Source organism: Trachypithecus francoisi, unplaced genomic scaffold, assembly GCF_009764315.1.
Source record: "Trachypithecus francoisi isolate TF-2019V2 unplaced genomic scaffold, Tfra_2.0 Lachesis_group21, whole genome shotgun sequence".
Lineage (NCBI taxonomy): Eukaryota > Metazoa > Chordata > Mammalia > Primates > Cercopithecidae > Trachypithecus > Trachypithecus francoisi.
In genome coordinates this window covers 21,582,505-21,598,504 of record NW_022681467.1, presented here as the reverse complement: position 1 = coordinate 21,598,504, position 16,000 = coordinate 21,582,505, and the positions used below count along the sequence as shown (strand labels likewise).

Here is a 16,000-nt window from a genome sequence, read left to right as displayed (position 1 = left end):
TGGTTTCTCCCTTCCTCAGAACAGGGGCCAGGCTAGAGAGCGCCATGGCTTCCCAGGGAGGCAGAAGCCGAGTCCGTCGCAGCCTCAGGACCAGCAGTCAGAGCGGCCAGATATCCGCTGCAAGGCGCCAGCCTTCCACGGGCGCGCGCCGTCAACATCCGACTACCACACTTCCCTTGAATAGCACACTTGTCTGTGCTGTCAACACCCCAAATTCCATCAGCCTCTTTTGCAGCCTGTTTTCTTCTTCACTCACAGGCACACTGTAGGAAAGTGAATACTTAACTACTGAACATGGTTAATTCTCATGTCCAGTAACTAGAACTCAGTCCAAGTAATTTAAGAAACTAGTCATTTAATCTACCAAATACAAAAATGCACTGGAAAAAAGGATTATGATAAAGCAATTTTTAAAAATGTTTTTCCTAAAGCCAAATTCAGCAGCGGGGGTTGTATACCTACTTAAGTGACACTAATGTAAGTTCTGATAACCTACTACTATCAAACCAGCCAAAAATATATGTATTTTTGAGATGGAGTCTCACTGTTGCCCAGGCTGGTGTGCAGTGGCATGCTCGCGGCTCACTGCAACCTCCACCTCCTGGGTTTAAGCGATTCTCCTGCCTCAGCCTCCCAAGTAGCTGGGACTACAGGCATGCGCCACCCTGCCTAGCTATTTTTTTTTGTTTTTTCATTTTTAGTAGAGATGGGGTTTCACCATGTTGGCCAGGTTGGTCTCGAACTCCTGACTTTAGTTGATCCACCTGCCTCCCAGTGCTGGGATTACAGGTGTGAGGCATTGCACCACACAAAAAAATTAATACACAGTAGTTATCTTACAGCTATTAATGGGAATGTTTTTAAGTCTTTCTTCATAACTTCAGGGCTTTTTCACTTTCTTGGTTGGATCCAACATCCATGGAATTTAAGACCTCTTCATCCTTTATGTGAGTGAAGTTGCAAAAAGTGTACTTATACTAGAGAAATTTTGCAGAACCATACTCCTTGGGCCCCATTACAGATCTACTGAAACATCAAAGACTCTTGTAGGACTCCCTAGGCTAAAAAGAAACACTCCATTAACATCCTTATAAAGCCAACACGACTTTGGGTACACGAAGCTTCTGAAGAGTATTACTTTTGCCAAGTAAAATGAAATACACAGGATTTGTACTACTCTCGCTTGTTCCTTGTTCTCAAATTGGAATAAGTTTGACAAGTGAATCCCCCTAAAATATCTAGTAACCTACTGTATTTGAAATCCTTTTGATCTCCATCAGGCTGCTCTAAACTGAAAAACCATTTACACGAAAGGGTAGCTGGGAATTCAGTAGGATACTTCCAACAGTCCTGGTCAAAATGAAGGCACTGCCCTGTGATGTTTGAAATTCAAGTAACTTTATTTAAATTCAAAAACAATTCTAAAACTGCATTTAGAGTCAAGACCCTCTTGTATTATAAAAATCACATGTATTTCTAAGAGACAAAAATAATTCTAGGTTAACTAGATCAGATCTGACTTTGGACTTTATTCTTTAAACAAATTGCAGAGAATAGAGGAAAAAAAATAGGTTATTTACAGAAAACAATATCTACATATGTACTTAAAAGTACAAATTTGGTGACAGAAAAGACTTCAGTATATGCTGGCATCTCAGAAGCAGTTCTCAAAGAGCTTAGTTTTATTTTCTTGAATTTTAAGAATGCCTAAGATCCTTCTTCATCCTCGATCTTGGGAGCCAAGTAGTACTTCAAGTGTCCCATATCAGCAATTTTATACTCTACAACTGAAAGACAGGAAGATAGTTAATTACTGAGGAGTATCACATATACTACCTACAAAACAAGGTTCAAATTTATTATCTTACCAAGGGGTACATCTGCAGACATACTGAGTGTCACTGTTGAAGAGAGTGGAGTGGCTTTTGTAAAGAAGTTCAGGTACCTCAGTGCAAAAGTTAGTTGAACTGGTTCATTCATCTCTATGGTAACCTACAAGAGAAAACAGAAGATTCATCATTGAAAAACATCAAGAAAGTTGCAATCTATTAGCTTGCATTTATAAAAACCCACAAACACTTTTATTGGTCACTTTGGAGGGAGCTATGAAAATTTTGAAGACTGATGCATAAAGCAAAAGAATCGAGTATCTAGCTCGTCTTTCCTATAATTTAGATAACCAAATTATATAATATGGGAAAGCTTTTCTTTATGGAAAATCTCCTGATAAGCAGCCAATAAATGAATAAAACGTATTAATTTCAGCTCTGCAAACTCTAATTAATGACTTAATGGATCTAGACAATGACTATTATAGCTGCTAACATTGCGAAGACATCCAGACCCCTTGTGCCTTCTACACACACCACCACCTATAAAGTATTCTTGCTCTCTCACCCCCGAAACAAAACATCCTGAATATCATCAAGGCTCCAGGGCTATAGCTACCAGTCTGGAGGACACACAGGGTGGAAGAATTTACGTATACACAGGAATGCAATCAGCAAAATCCAAACTCTGGAAAACTTAACAAATCATCTAATTTCTTCAACAAATAGACTGTAATGGAAGGGGGAGAATGAAATTAGAGGAAACCAGGCTAGGTGTGTTGGCACACACCTGTAGTCCCAGCTACTTGAGAAACCAAGGCAGGAGGATCACTTAAGCCTTGAAGTTTGAGGCTGTAGTGAGCCATGACTGCACCACTGCACTCCAGCTTGGATGGACAGAGCAAGACCCTGTCTCAAAAACAAAGAAAAACAGAAAAAGAAAAAAATGAGGTTGGCAGAGGAGTGGAAATGTGATTCAGGAAACAGATAAAGAATCAGCTCCTAGCCTTTATTAATAAAAAAAAAAAAAACTTCCAACTGAATTTTACAACTTTAAATGTTGACTACCCATTCAAGGGACAAGAAAGCAATATATAGTATTTATTGTAAGCTTATAATATGCCAGACACAGCATATGCTAAGCTCTTTACCATATTTAATCCTAACAAGCTTATGAGATTACGACCTTCATCCTTGATTTACCAAGTTTTAATTTACGCTCAGGTTATCGAGTTTTTTTTTTTTTTTAAGATGGAGTCTTGCTGTCACCCAGGCTGGAGGGGAGGGGCATGATCTGGGCTCACTGCAACCTCCACCTCCTCGGTTCAAGTCATTCTCCTGTCTCAGCCTTCCGAGTAGCTAGGATTACAGGTGTGCACCACCATGCCCGGCTAATTTTTTCTATTTTGGTTAAGCAAGGGCTCTCTAGGTACTCTCAAAGTTGCATGGAGTCTGCTTTCTAGCCTTAGTGAGAAGTCTTCCTGTTTAACCTTTGATTCCTACAGCCTGTGACTTTGGCTGAATTGTCACTTAAGGTTGCTCAGCCTGCTTCTCCACCTTTAAAATGGGCTACCAATTGGATCCACAACATGTAAGCTAATATAAGGATTACATTAGTGCTCCTAACAGGTAGACTTTTACTCCTAACCACATCCTTCTGTTGAGTTGCTCTTCTATGCTCAATTATTTGGTAATACAGTAAATATCTCCAGAAAGCTAAAGGTTAGATGCCTAGCTTCCCAATCCTACCCTTAAGAGCCTGTGTGGGCCTGATCCACAAACCATTGTTCTGTGGTATGTATATGTGCTGAATTTGTATTCCCTTCTTGCAAATAATTCTAAATTGGATGACACTTAAGAATCAGTTGCAGATTTCAACAGTATCTCCATTTTCAGAAATTACTTGGGATCCAATTCTGTCTACTTTTAATTTTAGCAATCAACCTAATAAGCAGTATTAAAATCTCTTCAAACTATTTTCTTTTTACTTAAAAACTACTTACAGCTTCCTCCTCTTTATCGACATTACTTGTCTGTGACAATTTAATGTTTCCATTTCCAAGTTCTCCACTTGCAGAAAATTTCACGCCATCTTTTGCACAGGAAATTACAACAGCATCTCCAATATGGCTGAGATCTCGGCATATACGTGCAAATTCACCAGAAGGCATCTTTACTACACAGCTGTATTCTTGTTCCTATTATGAACAAAAATTTTCCAAAAGTTAATTGTTAGAAATTTAATGATTTGGCACCCTCACTTTCTTAAAAGGCAACATCTAAACAACTCAGAATCAAGATTTTCTGATTACTGACTCATGTAATTTCTTAAACTCCACTCAAAAAAAAATAAATGGCTATTAAATGCACTGTCCAGGGAACAAGAGCCTCCTCCTCCTCATCCTCCAGGGATAAAGTAAGAGAACATTAGAGTATGGCACAGAAATGATGACGGCGCAAGCAGGTCTAACTACTTTCTAAAAGAAAATGAGAGAATACGATATTAGGCATTTTCAACATTCCAACACTTCTTCTCTCCTTTGGTGTTTATAAACCTAACCTGGATAAATTTCTTCTAAGATAGCTTTCAAACCCACTTAATAAAAATCAAGCATCCTAGAAGGAAGCAAATTTTAAAAGAGGTTCATGGAAGTTAAAGCAAATAGACAACTGGCAGTAAACAATAAATTTAACCAGTGAGTTTTAGACTTGTGGTAAACAACTATCCAAATACTAAAATCTCTTTAAAACATGCACCAGTAGATATGTTTCTAGAAAAAGTTTTGTTGTGAAGTAGGTAGGCTTAAATTATATTAATATATCTTGACGGAGGAGGATCATTGAGGCCAGGAGTTCCAGACCAGCCTGGGCAAGACTGCCCCCACACCCACACACAAAAATAAAAAAATTAGCCAGGCGTGGTGGGACAGACCTGTAGTCCTTCCTAGCCACTTAGGAGACTAAGTGGATTGCTTGAGCCCAGGAGTCCCAGGTTACAGTGAGCTATATGGCACCACTGCACTCCAGCCTGGGCAACAGAAGAAGACCCTGTCTGTAAAAATAAACAACATTCTATGACATAACTATCATGCCTGTGTACAGCACTCGCTACAATCAGAAACTGATACTCACTGGAATTCCAAGTTGTTCAACATCCAAATCCATCAACTTCATTTCATAGTCTGAAACTTTCTCCTGGTCTACCAAAAAAAAAGCAAATGCTGTTGAGAAACACTGGCACAGAGTTTTGATCTTCTGTAGCTTCATAACTCAGTAAAAAGGTATGACTTACTTGGTGCTTCAAATACTAGCGCCAAGGTATCCGCATTATCTTCAGCCCTTAGTGTAATGATATCTTCATTGCCGGCGCATTTTAGTATTTTGGACATACTAGAAGACAGGAGACACATGGTTTAAAATCAACACCATCTGCTGAAGGTCTGTATTTCTAATGCAGTTAGAAGGGGTTACCACTCTCACCCATAGGCTGTCTCAGAACTGGTGGAGGGTAACTGCACTGCTGGAGGGTAACTGCACTGCTGGAGGATGCGACTATTAATGCAGACATTTTGGGATGCATCTGGCAGTATTTATACTAAAATACCACCAGCAGTTTCTCTTCTGGATAGAAACAATCTCCTGCCACTAAGTAGGATGACAAGCTGATACACTTCTCGCAAGGGCACAGTATAAAGCATTTAAAGTCAACTGCGACTGAGCCGGGAGGATCGCCTGAGCCCAGAAGTTGGAGACCAGCCCGGGCCAATACATCGAGACCGTCTCGGAAACAAAAAAGCCACAACTAAAGCGTCCATTCAAGGCCAACAGGATTTAGTGAGCAAAAGCTCTGGAGCAGTGTTCCTGGCACTGCAGAAAAACCAGTCATTTTCCCGCCACCACCCGCTTTGTGACTTTGGCGCGAAAAAGGAGGTTCGCGCAGCAGCCAGCGCGGGCTTTTCCGAACCGCGCGCTCAGCTGGGCCCCACCCCCCTGCATGGCAGGCCAATGAGAAGGTGCGGATGGTCCACGCCAGCCAATGAGGGCTCGGCTAGGAAGCGATCCCGCCAAGCGGCGGAGGTGGGGGTGGGTCGGGGCCGGCTTCTTTGCGCCGCGAGGCTCACCTGGTGAGGTTCACGCCCATGGCCAGGTTGCGGTCGCAGCGGTAGGTGTCGAATCCCTCAGACCGCAGGGTGAGCTGCACCAAGGAGACGTGGGACGAGTCCATGCTCTGCAAGTTTACGCCGCTGGAGCTAATGTCCCAGCAGGCCTCGTTGATGAGGTCCTTGAGGGCCTCCAACACCTTCTTCAGGATGGAGCCCTGGACCAGCCGCGCCTCGAACATGGTGGCGGAGTGGCAACAACGCGGCTACAGGCAGGCGGGAAGGAGGAAAGCCTAGCCGGTTGCAGCTTCAGGAGCCTCAGAGCGAGCGGGCGAACGTCGTGACGACAAGCTGAGACCTAGAAAGAAGACTACCAGTCGGCTACGCCTGCAACCGTTTAATGCCGCCGCGTCCGCCAGCGCGCGCTCTCACCCTGCGCCGCGTTGCGACGTCACCACGCTGCCCGGCCCACGGCCTGGGCGGGGAAGAATTTAGGGCCAATCGTGTCGATGCTCCCCGCGAGGCCCGCCCCCTAGAACATACATTGGAGGAAGCGGGTGCAGGGCGGGGCAGCGTCCCGCAGGTCTCGCCGCCTCTTCGGCTGACTCCTGAAGCTGGCCACTGAACAAGTCTGGGCGTATGTGGGGATCCGGCCCAGGCCCAGGTTCGTCAAGCCCCAGCTTTATGGTGCCTCCTCAGCCTCCAACTCCGTGGGTAGAAAGTTTCCAGCCACGAAAGTGAAAGTGAAAAGCAAATCAAGCCTACCGGGAGGAAAAGCCTCCTTGCAGCCTGAAGAGTACAGCTGCTGCAAATATGCACTTTATTTTTATTTTTCAATTACAGAAGTGATGCGCTCCTAAGTGTCACACGATAAAGAGGTGAATTGTTATGTTAAACTTAGCTCCCTCTCACCCTCTTAACATTCCACCGTCAGCTCTTATAATCACTCAATCGTTCCTTGTATAAAGCTTTTAAAGCTTTTTTGAAAGTTCGAATACACTTTTTTTTTCAAAATGCACTCATTCCGTAAACATTTCGAAAAAGTACTTAATAAAGTACATTTAATTTTATGCCACGTACATCTTTTTTATATCAGTACCTCTTTAAAAGATAGCATCATATGTATGTAACTTATCAATCTCCTGTTGTTAATTACAAACACCTTTGAGCACTTAGGCAGTTTTGGTGATACCAACTCCTTGAAGTAATACAGCTGAGTCAAAGAGCGTACACATTTACTTTCTTTTTTTTTTTTTTTTGAGATGGAGTCCTGCTCTGTCATTCAGGCTGGAGTGCAGTGGCGCGATCTAGGCTCACTGCAACCTCCGCCTCCCAGGTTCAAGTGATTCACCTGCCTCAGCCTCCCGAGTAGCTGGGATTACAGGCACTTACCACCGCGCCCGGTTAATTTTTGTATTTTTTTTTTTTTTTAGTAGAGACGGGGTTTCACCATGTTGGCCAGGCTGGTCTTGAACTCCCGACCTCAGGTGATCCACCCGCCTCAGCCTCCCAAAGTGCTGGGATTACAGGCATGCGCCACCATGCCTGGCTAAATTTTTGATAAATGTTACTAAATCTCTAAAAGTTTGCAATTTACATTCTAGCCAAGACTGTGTATGAACATGCTCCTTTATCTTTATTTTCCTAACTATAGATATTAGCAATCTCATTTTTTAATCATTGCTCATCTGTGTCAAAAATTCAATTTTTTTTTTTTTTGAGATGGAGTCTTGCTCTGTTGCCCCGGCTGGAGTGCAGTGGTGCTATCTCGGCTCACTGCAACCTCCGCCTTCCAGGTTCAAGCAATTCTCCTGCCTCAGCCTCCCAAGTAGCTGGGATTACAGGTGCCTACCACTACTCCCGGCTAATTTCTGCATTTTTAGTAGAGACGGGGTTTCACCATGTTGGCCAAGCTGGTCTCGAACACCTGACCTCAGGTGATCCACCCACTTTGGCCTCCCAAAGTGCTGGGATTACAGGTGTGAGCCACCGCGCCCAGCCAGAAAATTTCAATTGTTACAGGATGGACAGGGTTTGTTGTTTCTCTCCTGCTTTGTTTACACCATTTCTCTTTAGTTACTTTTAATATCTTGGTCAGTAGAATTCTTTAGTTTTTCTACCATGTATCTAGGTATGGATTTAGTTTTCTTTATCTTGTTGAAGGAACTGAAGATTCATTTCAAGTCTGACATATTCTCAATCATTATGGCTTCAGGTATCTCGTCTCCTTAAGTCTATTCTTTACACTGGAATGCTTTTCTTTCCCTTTTTTTTTTTTTTTTTTTCTGGTTCAGCTATGACTCCATACAAGGTTCTAAGAGGAGTTTCACAGTCCCTTCCCTGGGTTTTGTGGAGATTTAACTTTACCCTTCTGTATCAGCCTCTTAAAGCACTGGGTCAACCTTAAAAGGGAATAGGAAAGGGCATTTCTGGTATTTCTATTATAAGATGCCTTCAGTTGTAATGTGTACAATTATTTTATGTAGCACAAGAAAGAAAACTGTCAAACTATTAGTTTTTAGAGGGGGGGGGTCTCCTTTTGACACCCAGGCTGGAGTGCAGTGGCAAGATCACTGCTCACTGCCACCTCCAACTTCTAGGCTCGAGGGATCCTCCTGCCTCCCAAATAGCTGGGACTACAGGGGTGCACCACTGTACCTGGCTAATTTTTAAATGTTTTTGTAGGGAGGAAGTCCCACTATGTCGCTCTGGCTGGTTTCCAACTCCTGGGCTCAAGCGATCTTCCCAATCGGTCTCCCAAAGTGTGAGATTACAGGCATGAGCCACTGTGCCCAGCCTCAAACTGTTATACAATGCTTTATCACTTAGAATTTCTTTCTTTTTTTCCTTTTTTTTGAGAAGGAATCTCGCTCTGTTATCCAGACTGGAGTGCAGTGGTGCGATCTTGGCTAACCACAACGTCCGCCTCCTGGCTTCAGGCAATTCTCATGCCTCAGCCTCCCAAGTAGCTAGGATTACAGGCAAGTGCCATCGCACCCAGCTAATTTTTGTATTTTTAGTAGAGACGGGGTTTTGCCATGTTGGTCTTGAACTCCTGACCTCATATGATCTGCCTGCCTCGGCCTCCCAAAGTGGTGGGATTACAGGCGTGAGCCACCACGCCAGGTCTATTTTGTTTTAAAAGAACTTCTAGACTTTAAAAACATTCTTATTATATATTACTCTTGTGCAAACATGAAAAAATTTAAGCTACATTGGTTAAGGCATTCCTACTGTTTCTCCACTCAGTTGCTGATACTGCTGTTTTCTGTATAATATCCTACTCTGTGTTGTCAAGGGTATTGATGCAGCATTTTTCAATAGTGCTATTCTATTGTCTCTCGAATTTCTTGCAAGCCTTTGCTACTCATTTGTAAGTTTTGATGTTGGCACTTTCTTGCTTTATGTGTGATGGACTATCCATTTGCATACATCTCAATATCAAAACATAATACAGCATCATCTGTTTGTGGGTATTTTCCTTTCTTGGGTCCGTTAAAATCTCAGTTCCTTTGCAAAATGTGGAATGTGTTCATTCCTCCAGTGAGGAACATTTGCTTCACTAAAAACAAATGCATATGCTCCACTACTCTGTTTCAGTTCTGTCTGCTTACATAATATCATTTTGGTTTAATGCCAAATCACAATGTAATAGATTTGAAGACATTTTAATGTCAAACTCTCCCCATGTGGGACCCGCGATGTATGTGAATCTGTTTATTTCTGCTATTATAGAAGTGATGTGCTCCTAAAAGTGTCCGATGATAAAGAGGTGTATAGTTATGTTAATTTTATGTTAAACTGAAATGAGGACATAAACATGTCTATGACTGTGGTCAGAGAAGGCCTCTCTGAGGAGGTAGCATCTTATCAGAGAAGGCAGCTGTTTGGAGAGTTGGAAGAAAGCTTTCTAGGCTGAGAGAATAGCATGATTATAAAGGTCAGCATACTTGGAATATATTCAGACAAGTTTGATGTGGAACTCAGACTGATGTGTCTGAAGCAAGAGTGGTGCACTGTGAGGTTGCAGAGAGGCTGGGGTGAGCTCTTGCAGGACTTTGTAGGCTCTCTAAAAGTGCAAGGGAATGTGGTCAGCAGCAGGTCTTTGATGTGATCCAATTAACATTTTAAGCGGCTACTTTAACATCTAGTAAAGGTACTACTGGATCAGTGGAAGAATGAAGTAAATTTTGATCAGATAGTTGGTTAAACTATTAGAAGAGAATCAAAGCTGTAGACTTTTCTGGACGGGCGCGGTGGCTCATGCCTGTAATCCTGGAACTTTGGGAGGCTGAGGTGGGTGGATCATCTGAGGTCAGGAGTTCGAGATCAGCCAGGCCAACATGGTGAAACCCCGTCTCTACTAAAAATACAAAAATTAGCTGGGCGTGGTGGTGCACGCCTATAATTCCAGCTACTAGGGAGGCTGAGGCAGGAGAATTGCTTGAACCTGGGATGCGGAGGTTGCAGTGAACCGAGATTGCGCCACTGCACTCCAGCCTGGGTGACAGAGCAAGCCTCCATCTCAAAAAAAAAAAAAAAAGACTTTTCCTAATAATTATTCACTAGAATAAATTCTAGATAAATAATTCAAATCTTAACCCAGTAAGAAATGGAAAAATATTTTGGTAAATATTAATGAGATCTTCCTATGGGTTCTAAACATAAGAAAAAAACCCATAAAACATAATGAATGACTATATAAGTTTTAAGACTTCAGTATGCCTCAGAGGATTCTATTGGTTAGTATAGTTTAGGTTTCAGTGACAGAGAACTCAACTTGAATGGATTAACAGAAAAAGAAAATTTATTCATCTAAACAAAAAGCCAGAGGTATCTGGCCTCCACTGTCCAGTCCTAGTCTTAGTAAATAAGTAAAGGTTATTAGCCACATTAATAAGCAAAGAAATGTAAATTCAATGGAGACAGAATTTTAACCTATCAAATTAATAAAAATCATGTGAACACCCGGTGTGTTAGGAAGGATTCAAGGAAGTAGGCACTTTAATACATTGCAAGTGGGAGTATACATTGGTATAATTTTTCTGGTGGAAACTTAGAAATGTGTATCAGAAGCCTTAGAATTTTACTTATTCTTTGACAGAGAAATTCAATCTCTAGGTTTTTTCCCTACAGAAGAAATCAGGGGAACTTACCAAGATCAAGCATGCTTAAGAATGTTTCTTGGGCCAGGTGCAGTGGCTTACGCCTGTAATCCCAGCACTTTGGGAGGCCCAGGTGGGCAGATCACCTGAGGTCGGGAGTTTGAGACCAGCCTGGCCAACATGGTGAAACCCCATTTCTACTAAAAATACAAAAATTAGCCAGGTGTGTGGCGGACGCCTGTAATCCCAGCTACTCAGGAGGCTGGGGTAGGAGAATCGCTTGAACCCGGGAGGTGGAGGTTGCAATGAGCCAAGATCACGCCATTATACTCCAGCCTGGGCAACAGAGCGAGACTCTATCTCAAAAAAAAAAAAAAACCACCAACAAAAAAAGAATGTTTCTTGGCTGGGCATGGTGGCTCATGCTTGTAATTGCAGCACTTTTATCGCAGCACTTTGGGAGACCAAGGAGAGCAGACTGCTTGAGGTCAGGAGTTCCAGACCAGTGTGGCCAACATGGTGAATCCCTGTCTCTACTAAAAATACAAAAATTAGCTGGGCATGGTGGCACACACCTGTAATCTCAGCTACTCAGGAGGCTGAGGCATGAATTGCTTGAACCTGGGAGGCGGAGGTTGCAGTGAGCCAAGATAGTACCACTCCCCTCCAGCCTGGCTAACAGGGCAAGACAGTGTCTCAAAAAAAAAAAAAAAAAAAAGAATGTTTTTTACAGAATTATGATGATGATTATTATTTTTGAGACAGTTTCTCACTCTGTCATCCAGGCTGAGGTACAGTGGCACAATCTTGGCTCACCACAGCTTTGACTTTCCGGGCTCAGGTGATCCTCCCACCTCAGCCTTCCAACTAGCTGGGACTACAGGTGCACACCACCATCCCAGCTAATTTTCTGTACTTTTTGTAGAGATAGAGTTTCACCATGTTGCCCAGGCTGATCTCAAACTCTTGGGCTCAAATGATCCTCCCACCTTTGCATCCCAAAGTGCTGGGATTACAGGCATGAGCCACCATGTCTGGCCTCTTACAGAATTATTAATAATTCCCCAGAAATTGGACATAACCTTAAGGTCTAACAATATTTGCATTTGTTAGGTAAATTATGATAAATTTGTAAGATGGAATATTGTATAGCCTCTAAAGTACCATTTGCAAAAGGCATTTAACGATAAAGAGAAAAATCACATTATGAAACAGAATAAACAAAGATATTCCAATTTTCTAAAACTGTTATATCTAGGTATATGTGTACAGTAAATTGAATGGAAAAGCAAGAATATAAATATTAACATCTGTGACTGATGGTGCCACAAATAATTTTAATTTTTTCTTTTACCTTTTTGTATTTTCTATACTTTTTTCAGTAAAAATGTATTGTTGATCAGAAAATGAATACTGAGATAAAATGCTGTATTTTATGTAGTATCTGGCAAATTTCTTCACAAGATAATATGTATCAGTATTATTCTCAATCCTGGCTGCACTTGAGACTCACCTGGGGAGCTTAAAAAAAGTCTATTCCACTTGGCCCTCCTCCAGAAATTCTTACTTACTTTAGAGTGGCCCCTCCATCAGTAGTTTTAGCAGCTGTCCAGATAATTCTTTTTTTTTTTTTTTTTGAGATGGAGTTGCCCAGGCTGGAGTGCTGTGCTGCGCTCACTGCAACATCTGCCTCCTGGGTTCTAGCCATTTTTCTGCCTCAGCCTCCCGAGTAGCTGAGATTACAGGTTCCCACCATCAAGGCCAGCTAATTTTTATATTTCTAGTAGAGATGGGGTTTTGCCATGTTGGCCAGGCTGGTCTCGAACTCCTGACCTCAAGTGATTCACCCACTTTGGCCTCCCAAAGTGATGGGATTACAGGCGTGAGCTAGTGCGCCCAGCCTTGTCCAGGTAATTCTAATAAATAATCAGGACGGAGACGTACTTTACAGCGTGTGTGGTCAATAGATGAATATTTGTGCTTAAAACCACGATGTAGAGTATTGGTTTGAAAAAGTGAGGCCTCCAGTTTGTCAGAGAGAAGACTGACATCATTCAGATTCTATATGTCATAATCTAATAGGCCTGTAGGTTTATGGGAGTGCAGGATTTACATTTTTTGAAGCTGTAAGAAGTTTGACAAAGCTGGGCATGGTGGTTCACCCCTCTAATCCCAGCACTGTGGGAAGCCAAGGTGCGTGGATCCCTGGAGCCCAGGATTTCAAGACCAGCCTGGGCAACATGGCAAGACTCCATCTCTATACAAAAAACAAAAATTAATTGGGTGTAGTGATGGCGCCTGTAGTCCCAGTTATGCGGGAGGCTGAAGTGGGAAGGTAACTCAAGCCCGGGCAGTGAGTTCAGCTGTGACTGTGCTACTGCACTCCAGCCTGGGCGACAGAGCAAGATCCTGCCTCAAAAAAAACAAGAGTTAGACAATTCTGCATAGCTTATTCTCACTTTCACTTTGTATGTCATTTCATTAAACTGAATAAGAAGTTTTAGCTATCTGAAAACATTTCTCAAACTAAGAACTAGAAAGGCAATATAAGGGGCAAGAGAAAGAGCAGATCAGATAAAGCCTGATTTTATGTATCAACAATTCTTCAGACCAGTCATGGTGGCTCACACCTATAATCCCAGCACTATGGGAGGCTGAGGCAGGTGGATCACTTGAGGTCAGGAGTTCAAGACAAGCCTGGCTAACATGGTGAAACCCCATCTCTGTTAAAAATACAAAAATCTGCCGGGCGTGGTGGCACATGTCTGTCCTCCCAGCTATTTGGGAGGCTGAGGTGGGAAAATAGCTTGAACCGGGGAGGCAGAGGTTGCAGTGAGTTGAGATCTTGCCCCACTGCACCCCACCTGGGCGGATGGAGTGAGACACCCTGTCTCAAAAAACAAAACAAAAAAACAAAAAGAAATTCTTTTTCAATGAATTTATTGTTTAGTGTTCAAGGAATGTTTAGTGACAATTCTTCCCCTCTTAAGAGAAGGGAAATCACTATTCAGGGAACTGAAGAATTGTCATGCCACTTGTACCATTGTAGTTTTCCAGTATCAAGATGAAGGAAGGTGTTTTCATTATAGAATTATAATAGCTATAGCAACAGCTGCCCAGTTATACTGAGCTTGCAGTCAGCCTGCATATTCTGGGGGACCAGGAATCCCATGCTAGTGACTTCTGTTAATCAACATAGCATCTAAAAATAATGAAACTAACCAAGGAGTGCAACGAAGAGAAATCACTGTGTACAAGATGTGCCCCAAGCCTGGAGGAAAAAGTTAATATAAGTAACATAACAGAAAAATCAAGAACAGAGGAGGAGGTGCAAGGTAATGTAAAGTAACAAAATTCTTTTAGCTGAAGGTGGAGAGAGACTTTTACTTTTAATTTCTTTCTACAATTAAGAGAAAGGCCTGACCGGGCATAGTGGCTCACATCTGTAATCCCAGCACTTTGGGAGGCTGAGGCGGGCAGATCACGAGGTCAAGAGTTCAAGACCAGCCTGGCCAACATGGTGAAACCCTGTTTCTACTAAAATACACAAAAAATTACCCAGGTGTGGTGGTGTGCACCTGTAATCCCAACTACTACAGAGGCTGAGGCAGGAGAATCGCTTGAACCCAGGAGGCAGAGGTGCAGTGAGCCGAGATCATGCCACTGCACTCCAGCCTGAGCAACAAAAGTGAAACTCTGTCTCAAAAAAAAAAACCAAAAAAACTCAAAAAAACAAAAAACAAAGAGAGAGAAAGGCCCTAAAGCTTGCCTAAAGGCCTATTAGCATGACTTCCACCAGACCCCTGTTCGTTACATAGCACTGGCTTCAGGAATATACTTGATCTGAGTTCCATTAACCTGAGAGGGCTGAGTGTAATGGATGAGAAGTTTGTTCAGAGCACATTTTAGGATATTATCCATCCTAGTAATCATAGTGTGCATTCTATAATTCTGACTTACGTGCATTGGTTCTCCAAGCCTCCTTTTATTAGGCTGGATTTGAAAAGGAACAGCTGAGTTTCTAGAAGGACTGACATGACATTCACTTAGATATGACCTTTCATAACTATGTGCCCCTAAAGGTGAAGTTCTAGACACTAACATCTCCACCTGTCTTAGACGATCATTTTGCTCGAATGCTGTGGCTCATCCCTGTAATCCCAGAACTTTAGGAGGCCTATGTGGGAGGATTGCTTGAGCCCAGGAGTTTAAGACCAGCCTGAGTAATAAATTGAGACTTCATTGCTACACAAAAATTTAAAACTTAGCTGGGTGTGGTGCTGCACACCTATAGTCCAAGCTACTCGGGAATATACTCACATAGAAACCAGGAATATATAATGCTGTTTTCGGAATTCTCACTACCTGCCCCAAAACTCACAGCTCAGGTCAAAATTACCAATAGGAGATTTTAGCCAGGTGTGGTAGCTCTTGCCTATAATCCCAGCACTTTGGGAGACCCGGGTAGGAGGATCTCTTGAACCCAGGAGTTCAAGACCAGTTTGGGCAACATAGCGATACCCTGTCTCTAAAAAAAAAAAAAGAGAGAGAAATAGGCCGGGTGCGGTGGCTCACGCCTGTAATCCCAGCACTTTGGGAGGCCAAGGCGGGCGGATCACGAGGTCAGGAAATCGAGACCATCCTGGCTAACACGGTGAAACCCCATCTCTACTAAAAATACAAAAAAATTAGCTGGGCCTGGTGGCGGCGCCTGTAGTCCCAGCTACTCAGGCAGGAGAATGGCGTGAACCCGGGAGGCGGAACTTGCAGTGAGCCGCGATTGCGCCACTGCACTCCAGCCTGGGCAACAGAGGGAGACTCCGTCTCAAAAAAAAAAAAAAAAAAGAGAGAGAGAAATAAATTTATTAAAATTTAAAAATTGAAAATAAGAAAAATGTAAAATTATATTTTTTTAAAAAAGGAAATTGCAATTCTTTTGTGTGCAAGTGTCTCATTGTGAGATTAC

At 42.6% G+C, this 16,000-nt stretch overlaps 1 protein-coding gene and 1 non-coding gene across 2 annotated transcripts; both read right to left on the bottom strand.

Moving 5' to 3' along the window:
• Window positions 1-1,376: 1,376 nt before the first annotated feature.
• Window positions 1,377-6,401, bottom strand: PCNA (proliferating cell nuclear antigen). The gene is made up of 6 exons (XM_033185707.1): window positions 5,951-6,401; window positions 5,122-5,219; window positions 4,962-5,029; window positions 3,833-4,027; window positions 1,869-1,992; window positions 1,377-1,787 (listed from the first exon to the last, which is right to left on the bottom strand). Exons 1-6 carry the CDS (start codon window positions 6,169-6,171, stop codon window positions 1,708-1,710), a joined length of 786 nt encoding a protein of 261 aa, XP_033041598.1. The 5' UTR covers window positions 6,172-6,401; the 3' UTR covers window positions 1,377-1,707.
• A 1,820-nt stretch (window positions 6,402-8,221) lies between these two features.
• On the bottom strand, window positions 8,222-8,344 carry LOC117069155. The gene has a single exon (XR_004431405.1). It is a non-coding gene; the product is annotated as a small nucleolar RNA SNORA26 (small nucleolar RNA).
• Window positions 8,345-16,000: the final 7,656 nt, after the last annotated feature.